The sequence below is a fragment of the Narcine bancroftii genome, chromosome 7 (assembly GCF_036971445.1).
Source record: "Narcine bancroftii isolate sNarBan1 chromosome 7, sNarBan1.hap1, whole genome shotgun sequence".
NCBI lineage: Eukaryota > Metazoa > Chordata > Chondrichthyes > Torpediniformes > Narcinidae > Narcine > Narcine bancroftii.
Window position 1 is genome coordinate 78,345,796 of NC_091475.1, and position 14,190 is coordinate 78,359,985.

General features: G+C 42.1%; 1 protein-coding gene across 1 annotated transcript in view; it reads left to right on the plus strand.

The window, feature by feature from the left end:
- Positions 1-14,190, plus strand: part of LOC138739044 (collagen alpha-1(IV) chain-like) — a 163,400-nt gene that overhangs the window by 80,896 nt on the left and 68,314 nt on the right. The window contains exons 15-21 of the mRNA XM_069890427.1: positions 2,268-2,327; positions 2,790-2,834; positions 3,395-3,448; positions 3,942-3,983; positions 4,897-4,990; positions 5,085-5,120; positions 7,424-7,579. Of these exons, the coding sequence (XP_069746528.1) occupies positions 2,268-2,327; positions 2,790-2,834; positions 3,395-3,448; positions 3,942-3,983; positions 4,897-4,990; positions 5,085-5,120; positions 7,424-7,579 (487 nt within the window). The remainder of the gene's footprint in view (positions 1-2,267; positions 2,328-2,789; positions 2,835-3,394; positions 3,449-3,941; positions 3,984-4,896; positions 4,991-5,084; positions 5,121-7,423; positions 7,580-14,190) is intronic.

The following is a 14,190-nucleotide window of genomic DNA, read 5'->3' on the forward strand; positions in this document are numbered from 1 at the left end:
TAACAGAGAAATTCTTCAATGAGCTAAAGAAAATAATAAGGAAATTCTTATGGAAAGGGGGGAAACCGAGGATAGCGCTAGAGAAATTAACAGAATGGTACAAACAAAGGAGCTTACAGCTACCAAACTTTAAGAATTATTATAGAGCAGGACAATTAAGATACCTATCAGATTTTTATCAAACAAGGGAAAAACCAGATTGGACCAGGCTAGAGCTAGATAAAATAGGGGAGAAGGTACCAGAACATATACTTTATAAGTGGGATGAAAAACTGGTGCAACATAGGAATTCACCAGTACTGCACCATCTGCTCAACATTTGGAAGAAGATTCATGTAGAAAGGAAAAAAACAAATTACCAACTACCAAAATTATTATTGATGCAAAATCAACTAATCCCTTTCACAATAGATAACTTTTCCTTTAGAGAATGAGAGAGAAAACAGATCAAAAGAATAGAAAATTGTTTTTTGGGAAATAATTCATTATCTTTTGAACAAATGAAGTACAAATATGGTATAACTCACGGTACAATGTTTGCATACCACCAACTGAAACCCTACTTGAAGGACAAATTGGGAAGCAGGCTGAGGTTACCAGAAGGAAGCAGTTTTGAATATGTGATTATAGACACAATGATAATTAAAAGATTTATAACAAACATGTACATCAAACTGCAAGAGAAAAAGAACAATGAAATAAGCTGTAAACCCAAACAAAAGTGGGAACAAGATCTAAACTTAAAGATAAAAAATGAAAAATGGGAAAAGTTATGCTCTGGAACTATGAGAAATACAATAAACACGAGGTTATGCATGATACAATATAATTGGTTACACAGGCTATGTATCACGCCCCAAAAGTTAAATAAATGGGACCGAACAGTATCAGATAGATGTTTTCGCTGTAAGAAGGAAACGGGAACAACAGTACATGCAATTTGGGCATGTGAGAAAGTGAAAAAGTTTTGGGAAGATCTAAATCAGGTATTAAATAAAATCACAAAAAGCCACAAACCAAAAAATCCAGAGATCTTTCTTCTAAGTAATATAAGAAGTAAAGAATTAGGCCTCAAATTGAATGAAGCACAAAAAAGTTTTATTATGACAGCCTAAGCTGTAGCAAAAAAATGTATAATGTCAACCTGGAAATCAGAAGAGAGCCTGAGAGAACAGCAATGGTACATAGAAATGAATAAATGTATTCCACTGGAAAAAATAACATATAATTAAAAAAATGAAGTCACAGTATTCAAACAAATTTGGGAACCGTACATGGAGCACAACAGAGAGGGCCTACACCCCCTAAAATGATAGAATGAGAAGAAGACGAAATGAACTGACCCAGTGTGTAAAAGTAGATGACACAATTTTCTTGTTTATTTTCATTGTGTGATGACATTGTTTAATGGGTTTATTGTATTTTATATGTTGAATGTTCAGTGGGTAGGGAGGGGGGGTGGGAAGAAGGGAGTGAAGGGAGGGGGGGGAAAGGGGAGAAAATGACACTGTGTATATTCAAGAGGGAAATGTTGGTGTGTATTTTGGTTAATATGGTTCATAGGGTGAAAAATAAAAAAAATTTCAGCCAGGCTCTGACACAACCCCCCACCCAAGATTCAGAGCCCGGTTGACTTTTACTCGCCCTGCCCATTTGGGTCCTTTTATCCACTAAATTGCCCAGTTCAACCCACTTTATTTGGGACCGTGAAAGGGGCTTATAAGGCCATCTGGCTGGAGAGTGCCCAGACAGAAAGTACTCGCTCTCCTTCTCTTTCCCCTCCTCCTATCCAGTCTTCCCAGTACTTCCCTCTCTTCCCCCTTACCCACCCAACCATCCCTCCTCCCCCTCATTGCTGCTGTCCTCTCCCTACCTATCATCTCCTGCCTTTGCCACCTTCCCCCTTCCCCCCCCCCCCCCCGGCTTTTCGTTCGGATGCCTACTGGCATTTTCTCATACCTTGATGAAGGGCTTAAGCCCAAAATGTTGGTTCTGTATTTTTAACTTGCTACTGTAAGGGCACTGTTTACCAGCTGAGCTGCTCCAGCATTTTGTGTTTTTACTACAACCAGGGTGTCCACAGATTTTTGTGATTTACAGTTAACTTTTAGTACTTGCCAGCCTCCTGACAGTCGGAATTTGCCTCCACTGATGTGTTGAGGTGATCCAGAGTGAGTGAGGCTGGCAAACTGAAGCTCAAGAGAGAGAATGAGTGGCATCTGATCTGATATGGAGTCATAAGTTGACCAATGTCTCAAACACTGCAGGGGCGTTCACAACCTGGAATCAAGGGTGATAAAGGAGAGATGGGTGACCCAGGGAAACGGGTGAGTCCAATGCAAGCTCCTTCTTTATTCTTCATTTATTCCTGGGAGCTGGGTGTTGCTAGCAGTAGACATGCCCATTCCTCCTACCATGCCAGCAGAGAGGGTGACTTTGGTTGTCTTTGGCAATTTTTCCCTCAGGACGGTTCACATTAACCTCATGCACGTGGCACTGATCCAGACTGGGAATGGGCGGTGGGTTTCAATCTGGTGGGAATTTTCTAATGGTGGGGATTTTCTAAAGCTGGGTTGGTGGAGAATTGCCCTTCAGGGAGCTCTGCCCCATGAAGAGGGAGAGGGTGAGGGACTGTATTGCATGCACGGATAAAGCGGTTGTGCTGAGTGGGCATAAGGGGACTGAACCTCCCTCCCAAGCCAACGATCCTCCCTGTGTAATGGGGGTCCGAGTAGTAGTTGTGAGTACAGAGACCTGCACTGAATCATTCTGGTTTTGCTGATTCACAGGGAAAACCCGGCAAGGATGGAAATCCAGGGATCCCGGGCCAGAACGTGAGTACCCTGTCCACTGCGACTGGATCTCAGTACGGATTGTCTGGAGTAGACTGTTGACAGGGCACCATCATCTTGATGTAAGGGAGAGAAGTGGGATGTGTAAGTGAGATACATGCCCACCAGTGGGCGGAGAGGTGCACCCCATCCTCTGTCTCAGATTTTGGAAGCAGCCGCTAACCAAGGTGGCTCATTCCACTACGATGTGGGAGAGGCTCATTCTGCAGAGCTAGGCAGTGGCTGACTGCACAGAAGATGGTGGGTGTGGGGCAAGGTGGGATCAAATAGACTGGAAGACACTCTACCAACACCTTAAACACCAGAACAAACCCACAGAGGGAAACTTAGGGAAGCCTGGGCTCCTGGCTTCGTTTCAAGGCTCATAGCTAAATATGCTCCAGAGCTCAGCAGATGACCAGAGTCTCTGTTCCCTTCCATTTCCCAGCACTCTGACTGGGGAATTTGTAAGTGAAGCTAACGAAACCAACTGGCAGACTTTGTCCTGAATGTTAATTGGGCAATGAGTGAGAAAGTAATCCTGTGATCTTTTTAACTTGTAGGGTCCAATAGGTTACCCTGGTGAGCCAGGCTTGAATGGGCAGGATGGTCCTAAGGTAACTCCTCTTCCTGCTGGAGAGTTTCATCATATGTTGGTTCTGGGAAGGCAGGGAGGTGATGGGAGAGATTGAGAGATGCATGGATGAAGTAAAGAATTGGTGGGTGGAGAGAGAGGAGGATGGATGGAGGGGGAGGGGGAGGAGGATGGGTGGAAGGAGAGCGGGTAGAGGAGGAAGTGGATGGGTGGAGAGGAGGGTGGATGGAGGGAGAGGAGGGTGGATGGAGGGAGAAGAGGGTGGATGGAGGGAGAGGAGGGTGGATGGAGGGAGAGAAGGGTTGATGGAGGGAGAGGAGGATGGTGAGTGGGAGGAAAGTAATCAGGTGAATTTATGAAGAGCATTGGGGGTGTGATCCATGGGAGTTTTCCGAGTTCTGTTTTGGATTGGTGTCAGGCTGGTGGAAACTTAGGGATGCTGGTAAGATTAGGCCAAGAATTTAGGGAACTCGTATGTTCTTCTGGGGAGTAACAACTGAATATATTCTCTGTAGGGAGAAAAAGGCAGTCAAGGACTTGATGGGCCCCCCGGAGTCGTAAGTATCTTGGAAAAAAAATTGTGATCAGAGTTAGAAGGAGATTTCACCAGAAATGGTTCAGATTTCTTTTGTCAAAGTGATGAAATCTCACTGCACAGGAGACCATCTGACCCAGTCAGTCTGTGCCAGATAAATGGACAAACTCTTTCCCTCCAGCGCAGTTTTGTCTTGGATCTCAACCTTCATCCAAAAACACAACAGCCATCTCAGTGGCCTGAGATCCTCAGCTTCTGAGGCACTGTCTTTGACTGAATCCAGAAAGGTCCCTCAAAGCAACACCAGGAACACATAGTGAGGTCTGCTGTCCTGACATGCACCATCTTGGTTACCCCCCACCCCCCCCACTCTGCAGTCACTGACCCTCACGAGCCTCACTGGTCTTGGTTCCCCATCATCATTCTTTTACAAAACTCATTATTGTTCCCTCCCCTCTGATCAGCTCGGACCTTACAACCCTTTAAGATCTTCCCACCCCTCTGTCACATCTGACCGGTTAGCACAGCACCTGGGTTTGAATCCAGCGCTGTCTGTGAGGAGTATGTATGTTCTCCCTGTGACCTGCATGGGTTTTCCTCAGTACTCTGTCTTCCTCCCAAAACTTATGGAGATAGTAGGTTAATTGGGTGTAATTGGGAAGGACTGATTACATTGGCCAGAATTGGCTTCCACTATGTGGCATCATTTAAAAGAAAATGAAAGACAATCACTGGACCTTTTCATTTCTGGCCTTCTGCTCATCCCACTTTCCATAGCTCTGCCATTAATGACCTTTGGCCACCTGAGCCCTGAGTTTCAGAATCCTGCCCAAAACACCTCTCCAGCTGTCACTTTGGGTCCGATCGGGCCTGTCATGTTTGTGTGCTGTGCTCCGGAAGTCACTTTTTCAAAGGATCATGCCTTCCCCTTGCAGATTATTGATAAACATGGAAAGGTTATTTATGGCACGCAAGGAGATCCAGGAAGCCCAGGATGGCCTGGAGAGAAAGGTGAAAGAGGCCCTGCAGGTGAGTGCAGCAGGATCCCATCACCTATTAAACACCACATTCAAACTTGAATCGTATCAAACTCACTAAAACTCTCCTTCTTCCCTCAATCCAGGGCCCCAAGGACTTGAAGGAATACCGGGTCCTCCAGGTAAAGGCTTGTAATATTCTTTTGAGGCAAAATAGTGAGTAGGTAATGATAATTTTATTGTAATATACAGTATATACTGTACTTAATCCACATATGCACCAAAATTTATATTTGCCGCCACTAAACAGGTAGTTCGTAAAAAGAAAAGACAACAAAAGTGTACATAATTTGAATTAAATAGAGACAGTGAATGCAAAAGATGTAGATTAAAAAAATTATTGTGGAAAAAAAAAGTGGCGGGCAATAGTGCAGACTGTCCTTCTGTCTTGTCGGTGTTCTAAATGAACGATAGTGTGGGTCCCTCAGGTTAAGAACCAGACTGATATCGAGGTACAAAACACAAGTTTATTCTCAGGAGATGCAGAGGAAACAACAGAATCTAAACGCTAAATTAACTTAAACACACAGTCCGCAAGGGGATGGATATGCACGAGGGAAAACCGACAAAACTTAGGAATGGCACAAAGACACATACAATAAACAATCAGATGAAGGTAACCCTACGTGCCCCCATCCCTTGACCCGTATGGACACAGCTCTAATTAACTGGCCTGGGCACTCACCCAAACCCAATACAGAAGGTGATACTCACGGGCCACGAGGAGTCAAGAGAGAGAGAGAGCACGAGCAAAGGAAAACATGGTCCTTTATAATGCTAGAGGGTCCAGCGCAGATCATTTGCAGGGTAAAATGGCTCGGTGGCAGGAGGATTAATCCAATTACAACAGCCAATGGCCCAAGGACAAGTACAGGCAGGCTGGAGAGTCAGTCCAGGTAATTTAAATGATGCCAACAGCAAGGTGGGCACTAGTGGGTGGAGTGGAACCAAAGCCTTAATTGGCAGCTGGTGTGTCCTCCGAGTAGGTGGAGGGGGGGGCAGTGCTGTCACATGACAACCGCAACCCTTCCCAATACAGTCGGAGGTGTCTCTGATTGGTGTACCAGGAGGAGACTCAAGAGCTTGATAGCTGTGGGTTAGAAACTGCTCTTGGACCTTGAGGTGCTGATCTTCAGGCTTTTGAACCTTCTGTCTGAAGGTAGCAGTAAGAAGAGGTTGTGACCAGGGTGATGGGGATTCTTTAAGATTCTGACTGCCTTCATGAGGAGAACCTCACATACATGCATTCAGGGGATGGGAAGTCACCACCTGTGATGGACTTGGCTTTGTTTGCTGCAATCTGCACCCTTCCGTATTGAGGGGCACTTGAATGACCTGCCAGTGTCCTCTCCTGTCAAGGTTTTATGGAGTATCCAATATGCTTGATCCTCTGACAAAGTAGACGTGTTGGTGCACCTTTGTCATTGTTGCCTTGGTAGTGCTGGCTCCAGTAAAGGGTAATTGGTTGAGCTTCTTTGGAATTCTGGAGGAGGCTTGCAGCAAATGGACAGGACTCCCACAACCTTAACTCTCTAATTTCTTTTCTCTTTGAGAAACCTAGTGCCCATTACTTGGGTGAATGAGACAACCAATGAATTTGAATCAAAATTTATTGTCATGAACAAGTAATCAAATTAGATGTTTTATGGCAGTATCATAGGGCAAACATACATATTATGACCAAAGTACGACATTACTACATAAAACAAATACCAACAATAGTGCCCAAAAGTAAGGCAGGGTCTTTGGCTCATTGATTATTCAGGAATCTGATGGCAGCGGGAAAGAAGCTGTCCCTGTGCCACTAAGTGCTCATCTTTAGGCTCCCGTATCTTTTCTCCGATGGCAGCAGAGTGAAGAGGGCATGGCCTGGGTGGTGGGGGGTCTTTGAGGATAGAGGCTGCCTTTTTAAGACACCGCTTTATATAGATGTCCTCAATGGAGTGAAGTCTGGTGCCTGTGATGTCGCCGGCCTAGCTAACAACCCTCTGGAGTTTATTCTTGTCCCGAGAGTTGGTGCCTCCATACCCGGCAGTGATACACCTGTAGAAGTTTATGACCATGTTCAGTGACATACCAAATCTCCTCAGGCACCTCACAAAGTGTAGCCTTCTTCATGATTACATCAACGTGGAGACTCCAGGACAGACCCTCGGAGATATTGATACCCAGGAATTTGAAATTCTTGACCCTCTCCACTACTAAGCTCTCAATGAGGAGTGGGCCATGTTCCCCTAACTTCCTCTAGAAGTCCACAATCTTCTCCTTGGTTTTGCTGGTTTTGTTAAGGTCAAAGATGTCATTCAACAAACTGGTTTCTAACTTCACTGGCTGCCTCTTGCCCACATTCTCCTGCCAAAGGGGTTTTTTACATCCCAAAACATCATTAGCTACCAACTAATTAATTTCTTCAAATTTCACCCAGGTTTACCACTGCAAGGTGAGAGGGGCCTTCCAGGATTCACTGGGGAACGGGGCCAGAAAGGCAACAAAGGGGAGCCAGGATTATCGAAGCCGGGCTTGCCAGGAAGTGCCGGTGCCAGGGGGTTCCCTGGACCACCTGGTCCCCCCGGACCTCCAGGTACGTTGATTATTGGTTCAGAATATTCACTGCCCCTGGAGATTGCTCGACAGACTTTGTTGGTCTTGTGGGAGGTAGGAGGTGCCATCACTGGTGAGGCCAGTGTTTATTGCCCACCCCTTATTGCCCTCAAGAAGCTGAGGATGAAATGCCACTTTGAACCACTGCAGTCCGTGTGGTGAGGGTGCCATTGGGGAGTGAAATTCAGCATATTGTTCCAAGTCAGGATGCCATGTGACTTGGAGGGGATCCAGCCGGTTGTGGTGTTCTTGGGTGCTGCTGCCTTTGGCCTTATTGGTGGGAGAAGTTGAAAATGCTGTGGGAGTAGCCTGGGTGAATTACAGGGGCAATTTGTAGACAGTGCACCTTGGAGCTAGAGTGCAGCTGTGATAGGGGAGGGTTTGGGTGTTGAGCATTGCTTAAGTTTAAGTTCATTGTCATCTGACTGTACATGTACCACCAGACAAAACAGCAGATCTCCAGACCATGGTGCACTCACATACATACTCAATAGAAAGCACATAATAATCACATATATACATAAAGATATAATTTCTGTTGGTGTAGCAGTTAGCACAACGTCTTTATAGCGCTAGCGATTGGGACTGGGGTTTGAATCCCACGTGACTGCGTGGGTTTCCTCCAGGTTCTCCAGTTTCCTCCCACCATTCAAAATGTACCCAGTTTGTAGGTTAATTGGGTGTAATTGAGCAGCATGGGCTCATGGGCTGAAATAGCCTGTTACCGAGCTGTATTTGTAAATATTTTGGAATTCTTTACTTGGTTACAGGATTCTGTTCATCAATCTCACAGCCTGTGGGAAGAAGCTATTCCCCAGCCTGGCAGTCCTGATTTTGATGTTCCTATACCACTTTCTTGATGTTAGTGGGTCAGAGACTCTGTGTGCTGGATGGAAAAGGGCCCTGTACAATTCTTTGAGCCCTTTTTTAAGCGGCACTGCCGTTGAATGTTGTCAATAGAGGAAACGGAGACACCAGTGATCTTCTTGGCCATTTTGATAATCCTCTGTTTTGACATCTGGTCCAATGCTACCGTCCCACACAATGATGCAGCCAGACAGGACACCCTCAATTGTGCTCCTATAAAATGTTGTCAAGATAGGGGCCTTGTACTCCTTGACCCCCCCCCCACCTTAAGAAGTATAGGCATTGCTGCACTTTCCTGACTAATGAGAAGGTGTTGAAGGTCTAGGATAAGTTGTCCGTTACATGCACGCCAAGGAACTCCATGATGGAACCATTGATATGTTGTAGATGGTAGACCTTCGACCTCCTGAAGTCCACATCATCTCCTTTGCCTTGTCCACATTGAGACTCAAGTTGTTCTCGCACCATTTGACAAGCCTCCCAACCTCCTCTCCGTACGCCAACTCAATTGCTAACAAGGTTAATTACAGTTGTATTATCCACAAACTTGATGATTCTGTTTGAACTGAATCTGGCAGCGCTGTCATGACTCAGCAGCTGCACTCACCCAGGCAAGCAGAGTACCTCTTATTTTCTAGGTGTGTGCCTCAGAGATGGTTTAAAGTCCTCAGGGTGTCTGGAGGAGAGTTACTTGCACAGGATGTCCTGCCTCTGCCTGCCCCTATCTCTGTGATGTTTATACAGCTGGTGCAGTAAAGGGGAATTCTCATTTAGAAACAGAATATTCATTCATATTTTGGGAAAAATTAAGACGTTTCAGAAGTGAGGTCAAGAAATATTCCATCTGACCATCGGTTTCAAAGACCCCCAGCCCAGCTCACAGGGCCATAGATCAGAGACAGAGGGAAACCACACCACCTCCATACATGGGACTTTGAGACTCTCACCCCCACCCTGACTCCAATGGGCTGGGGAAGCAGAAGTGGGAGTGCAGCAGCTCTGGGTGGCAGTTCCCTCCCTGACCAGGGCAGCTGCAAAGCAGTAATGATAGGCCTATCAGACCTGACAATATGCTGTAATTGCACTAACCCTGGGATTTTGTGCTTCCATTTGTGCTAACTGCCTTAATTTCAAACTCAAAGCCTGGTTTATGTTCCATGGTGTAACAATGAACATCAGTTAAAGTGGGGAGTTTCATTGACTTCTCCATTTTCCGTTTCCCCTGAACTTCTCTCTTTCCCTATCCCTCTGTCTCCCTTCCTCCAGCTTCCCACCCCCTTTACTTCAATCTCCATTCAGAGACCTATGCCTTCTATCACCTCAGCTTTTTTTTTCTGCTCTCCCATCCATATCCACCTTGGTCCTCTTATCTATTGGCCTGTGCTCCTCCATCTGCCACCTCTCCTCTCCCATTCCCTCTCCACCTATTTGTTTGGACGCCTGTCTGCTTTTCGCTCATACCTTGATGAAGGCCTCAGACCCAAAACATTGGTTGTCTTTACTTCCTATAGATGCTGAGTGACCTGCTGACTTTCTCCACCACACTTGCGCATTGCTCGGTTTCACTGTGAGTCTTGGTTCATGGTGGAGTCATATGTCTGTGGGCAGTGCCGGATTAAGATACTGCGGGGCCTGTAGCATTTATTTTAAGGAGGCCCTAAATAATGCCAACTGGCACACGCACAATGAGGGGGAAGTGTAAATGTGGCACTCTTCCCCACCCCCCCACCCCAGAGAGAGATTCTGAAGCTTACCCTACATGTTCATTTTGATAAGTTTGAAATAGTCTTAATTATTCTTAACAAAATGATGCTAGCTTTCTCAGATCATCATATATTCAGTGATTACCAGTGCTGCATCTAGGGAACATCGCGCCTATGGCAAGCTCTGAAATTCCGCCCCTTCTCCCCTGTTAAAACTTACACATCTTGCACTTACACTTCACTGAAATTTCCCTCCCCTCTTCTCCCCTGTTAAAACTTACTTACACATTTTGTTAAAACTTACATACGGCAGCAGCGGCTGGCAGCTGGCTCAATGCGGGGTCAATGGCTCTTTTTATTACCCATAATCCCCCGCGCAGCTGGAACTTCACTGTGTTTCCCATTGCTATCTGCAGCATGCAGCTCCCCTGACATGTAAATGAATGAAATCAGCCAGCTGACTCTGGGGCTGAAGTGAGGATTTTTGTTTTGTTCCGCTAAGGCACGTTTCTGTTTATAATTTCATTTTCATCTTTGTGCAGTGGCGATGAGATACTGATTGAAAGTGATAATTGGCTAAAATCACTAACAAATTTAATAAACCTTCCATTTTTTTTCTTCTCTTTCTGATGGATGAAGATTTCTTACATTAGATGGGATTTTTTGATTAGATCAAGGCTTTTTTTTCCTGTGGGGGTCAGGGGATGTATTAAATTGATTTCTGGTGGCTGCATGTGTTTTCGTAGCTTGGCCGTGACCCATAAAATGGATGATGCTCAGTATCAAATTATTTTGTGGGAATTCTTCCTGAATAGGAGGGATGAAAAGGGGTTTTATAAATTAGGAAAATGAATAAAACAATAAGATTATGAGTTTTAATATTAATGGGATTCTGTCTTATATTGAGAAATTGGGGGTATATATTGTTTTTTTTTACAAGAGACTCATTAAACTGAAAAAAAAACACCTAAAACTGAAAAGAGATTGTAGTTTTTCCTTCATTTCATTCTAAAGCCGGAGGAGTGGTAATTTTATTGATGAAAAAAGTTACCAATTAAAGTTCAAAATATGACTACAGACCCAGCAGGTAGATATATAATGGTAAATTGTCAAATATTTTCAGAGGAATGGACTTTGTTAAATATATATCGACTGAATATAGATGATGAAACATTTATACAAGATACTTTTTTTGAATCTGGCAGATGTTTATGAAAATATTTTAGTAGGAGGTGATTTCAATTTTTGTTTGGATCCTTTATTAGATAGATAATCAAGAACAATAGTTAAATCTAAGGAAGCTAAAGCCATGTTATTTTTAATGAAGGATTTAAATTTAATCAATATATGGAGAAGGAAACATCCTAGAGATAGAGACTATACTTTTTATTCTAACAGATTTGATAAATACTCTAAAAAGGGAAGATTTTTGTGCTTTTATAAGACAACATGTTGAATTATTTTGTGATACAAATTTACATTCTATACAGGAATGCTTATTATTTGTGAAAAAAATTTAAAAGGACTACATGAAAGATACAAAGAAAAAGAAATAACACTATTGGGAAAAGATACTCAAATTACCTTCAGACCTATAGATAAGATCTAACCAGAAATATTATCAATTAGGAGAAAGATCTCAAGGTTTTAGCTTGGCAATTAAAAGCAGAACAGACTTCAAGAATGATTAATGTAATACAAGATAATAATAAAGTGACATTTAAACCACAAGAAATAAATGAAAGGGAATTTTATGAAAAATTATATACATTAGAATGTTACAGGATGAAACTATTATAGATAATTATCTGTCACAAATAACATTGCCTAGATTAACTGAAATAGATAAAGATGATTTGGAGAGACCTTTTACTGAGCAAGAAGTTTATGAAGTACTTAATTGTTAACAAAATAATAAGAGACTCCTGGAGAAGAAGGATTTCCAGTTGAATTTTATAAAGAATTTAAAGATTTAATAATTCCTTTATATATGAAGGAAATAGAACAAGCTTTTAGATTGCATATTCTTCCAGAAACTTCCCACAGCGCTAATTATGGTTATTCCTACAAAAGGCTGAGACCCATTAAAACTAGCCTCATATAGACCTATTTCATGGTTACATGTTGATTATAAAATTGTAGCAAAGGTATTAGCAAATAGAATGAACGATTGTCTTCCTGAATTAATAAATATGGATAAAACTAGTTTTGTTAAAAATAGACAAACTTCTGAAAATATAGGAAGATTATGATGTATAATTCATTTAGCACAAAAGAAAAATGATTTTAGTGTTGCAGTAGCATTGGATGCAGAAAAAGCCTTTGATAGATTAGAATGGGATTTTTTAATTTAAGATTTTAAAGAAGTTTGGTTTTGGATTTAATTTTGTAATTTGGATTAGAGCTCTCCATAAAAATCCTATAGATAAGATTGTGTGGTGGCACACATCTCTGTGAACAAACCGGCCCCACTTGTACTGCTATGCTGGTGGGGCAGCTGCAGAAAGATGGCTCCATCAGTACTTGCTCTTGCCTGGTGGCTTAGGCCACAGCTTACACCTCAGGCAATGTGGTGACATCACCGCTGCGTGGGGAAGAACTCCAGTTCGCCTTAAGGGGTACGTGCAAAATTCAAAAAAACAGTTCAACTGGAATCTCCCTCCCCCCAAATCGAGTTCAGTGGTGTGTTTCTGTGTTGTAGCAGCTGCTACAGTAATAATTAATGGGCAGATATCACAATCATTTAATTTGACTAGATCAAGTAGGCAGGGATGTCCCATATCTCCAGCTTTGTTTGCTTTGGCTATAGAATCTCTTGCACAAATAATTCTCATGGATCAACAATTGTAAGGGTTTGTGCTAAATCAAACTGAGCATAAGATTAGTTTATTCGCAGATAATGTGTTGGCATATTTAACTCAAACACAGTCCGCATTACCTAGATTTTATAAACAATTGATAGATTATGAAAGAGTTTCAGGCTATAAAATAAATTGGGATAAAAGTGAGGTAATGGAATTAGTACAGGGTGATTAGTCACAATGCCAAAAAGACATTCAATTTAAGTGGGCTGATACTTAGGAATACATGCAGATAATTATTTGAAAAATTTGTATAAATTAAATTATATACCATTTTACAAGAAAATAAATGAAGATGTTAAAATGGGGCGAAATTCACCTATAACTTTAATTGGAAGGATTAATTGTATTAAAATGAATATGTTTCCAAGAATTCAATATTTGTTTCAGACTTTACCAATCTCTCTACCTCAAAAAAATTGCAGGATTTAAATAAGAAATTTAGGAAATTTCTTTGGAAAGGTAAAATGGAAAGAGTATCTTTAGAAAAACTAACATGGAAATATGAATTAGGTGGATTACATCTTCCTAATTTTAAGAATGAATATAAAGCAGCACAATTAGGCTTCTTGTTTCTTTATTTGGGAATATTAAACCATCATGGGTAGAAATTGAATTAAATAAGATTAGAGAAACTATACCTGAGGAATTTCTTTATAAATGGGAACCAAGGTTAATGGTTACTGACAGAGATACTCCATTATTGAAACATTTGATTAACGTTTGGAATAAAGTTAAGTTAGAAAATGATGGAAATCTTTGTCATTAACAGTGCCATTAATTAATGATCTTATAATTGGGGTTGGGGTTTGGGTTTGGGAGGGATGAATTAGTTGGGGTTTACATGGTGTTTTTCCTTTGTAGTCTTTTTTTCTTTTATATAAATTAACATGTATTTAATTAAGTTTTAAATTATATGATATATATTTTATTCATTGTTATATGTGTTGACTTTAAATAACATATTAAAAAAAATATCTTATATTTGCCTCTGCTCCAGCGACTGAATGTATTCTTTCATTGAATGCTGAGAAAGTGTTTGACCAGGTGGAATGGGATTATTTATTTGCTACTCCTAGATGGTGCGTTGCCTCCTGGTTGCAAGGGTCAAGGATGTCTCAGAGTGGCTGCAGAGCATTCTGTAAGGGGAGGGTGAACAA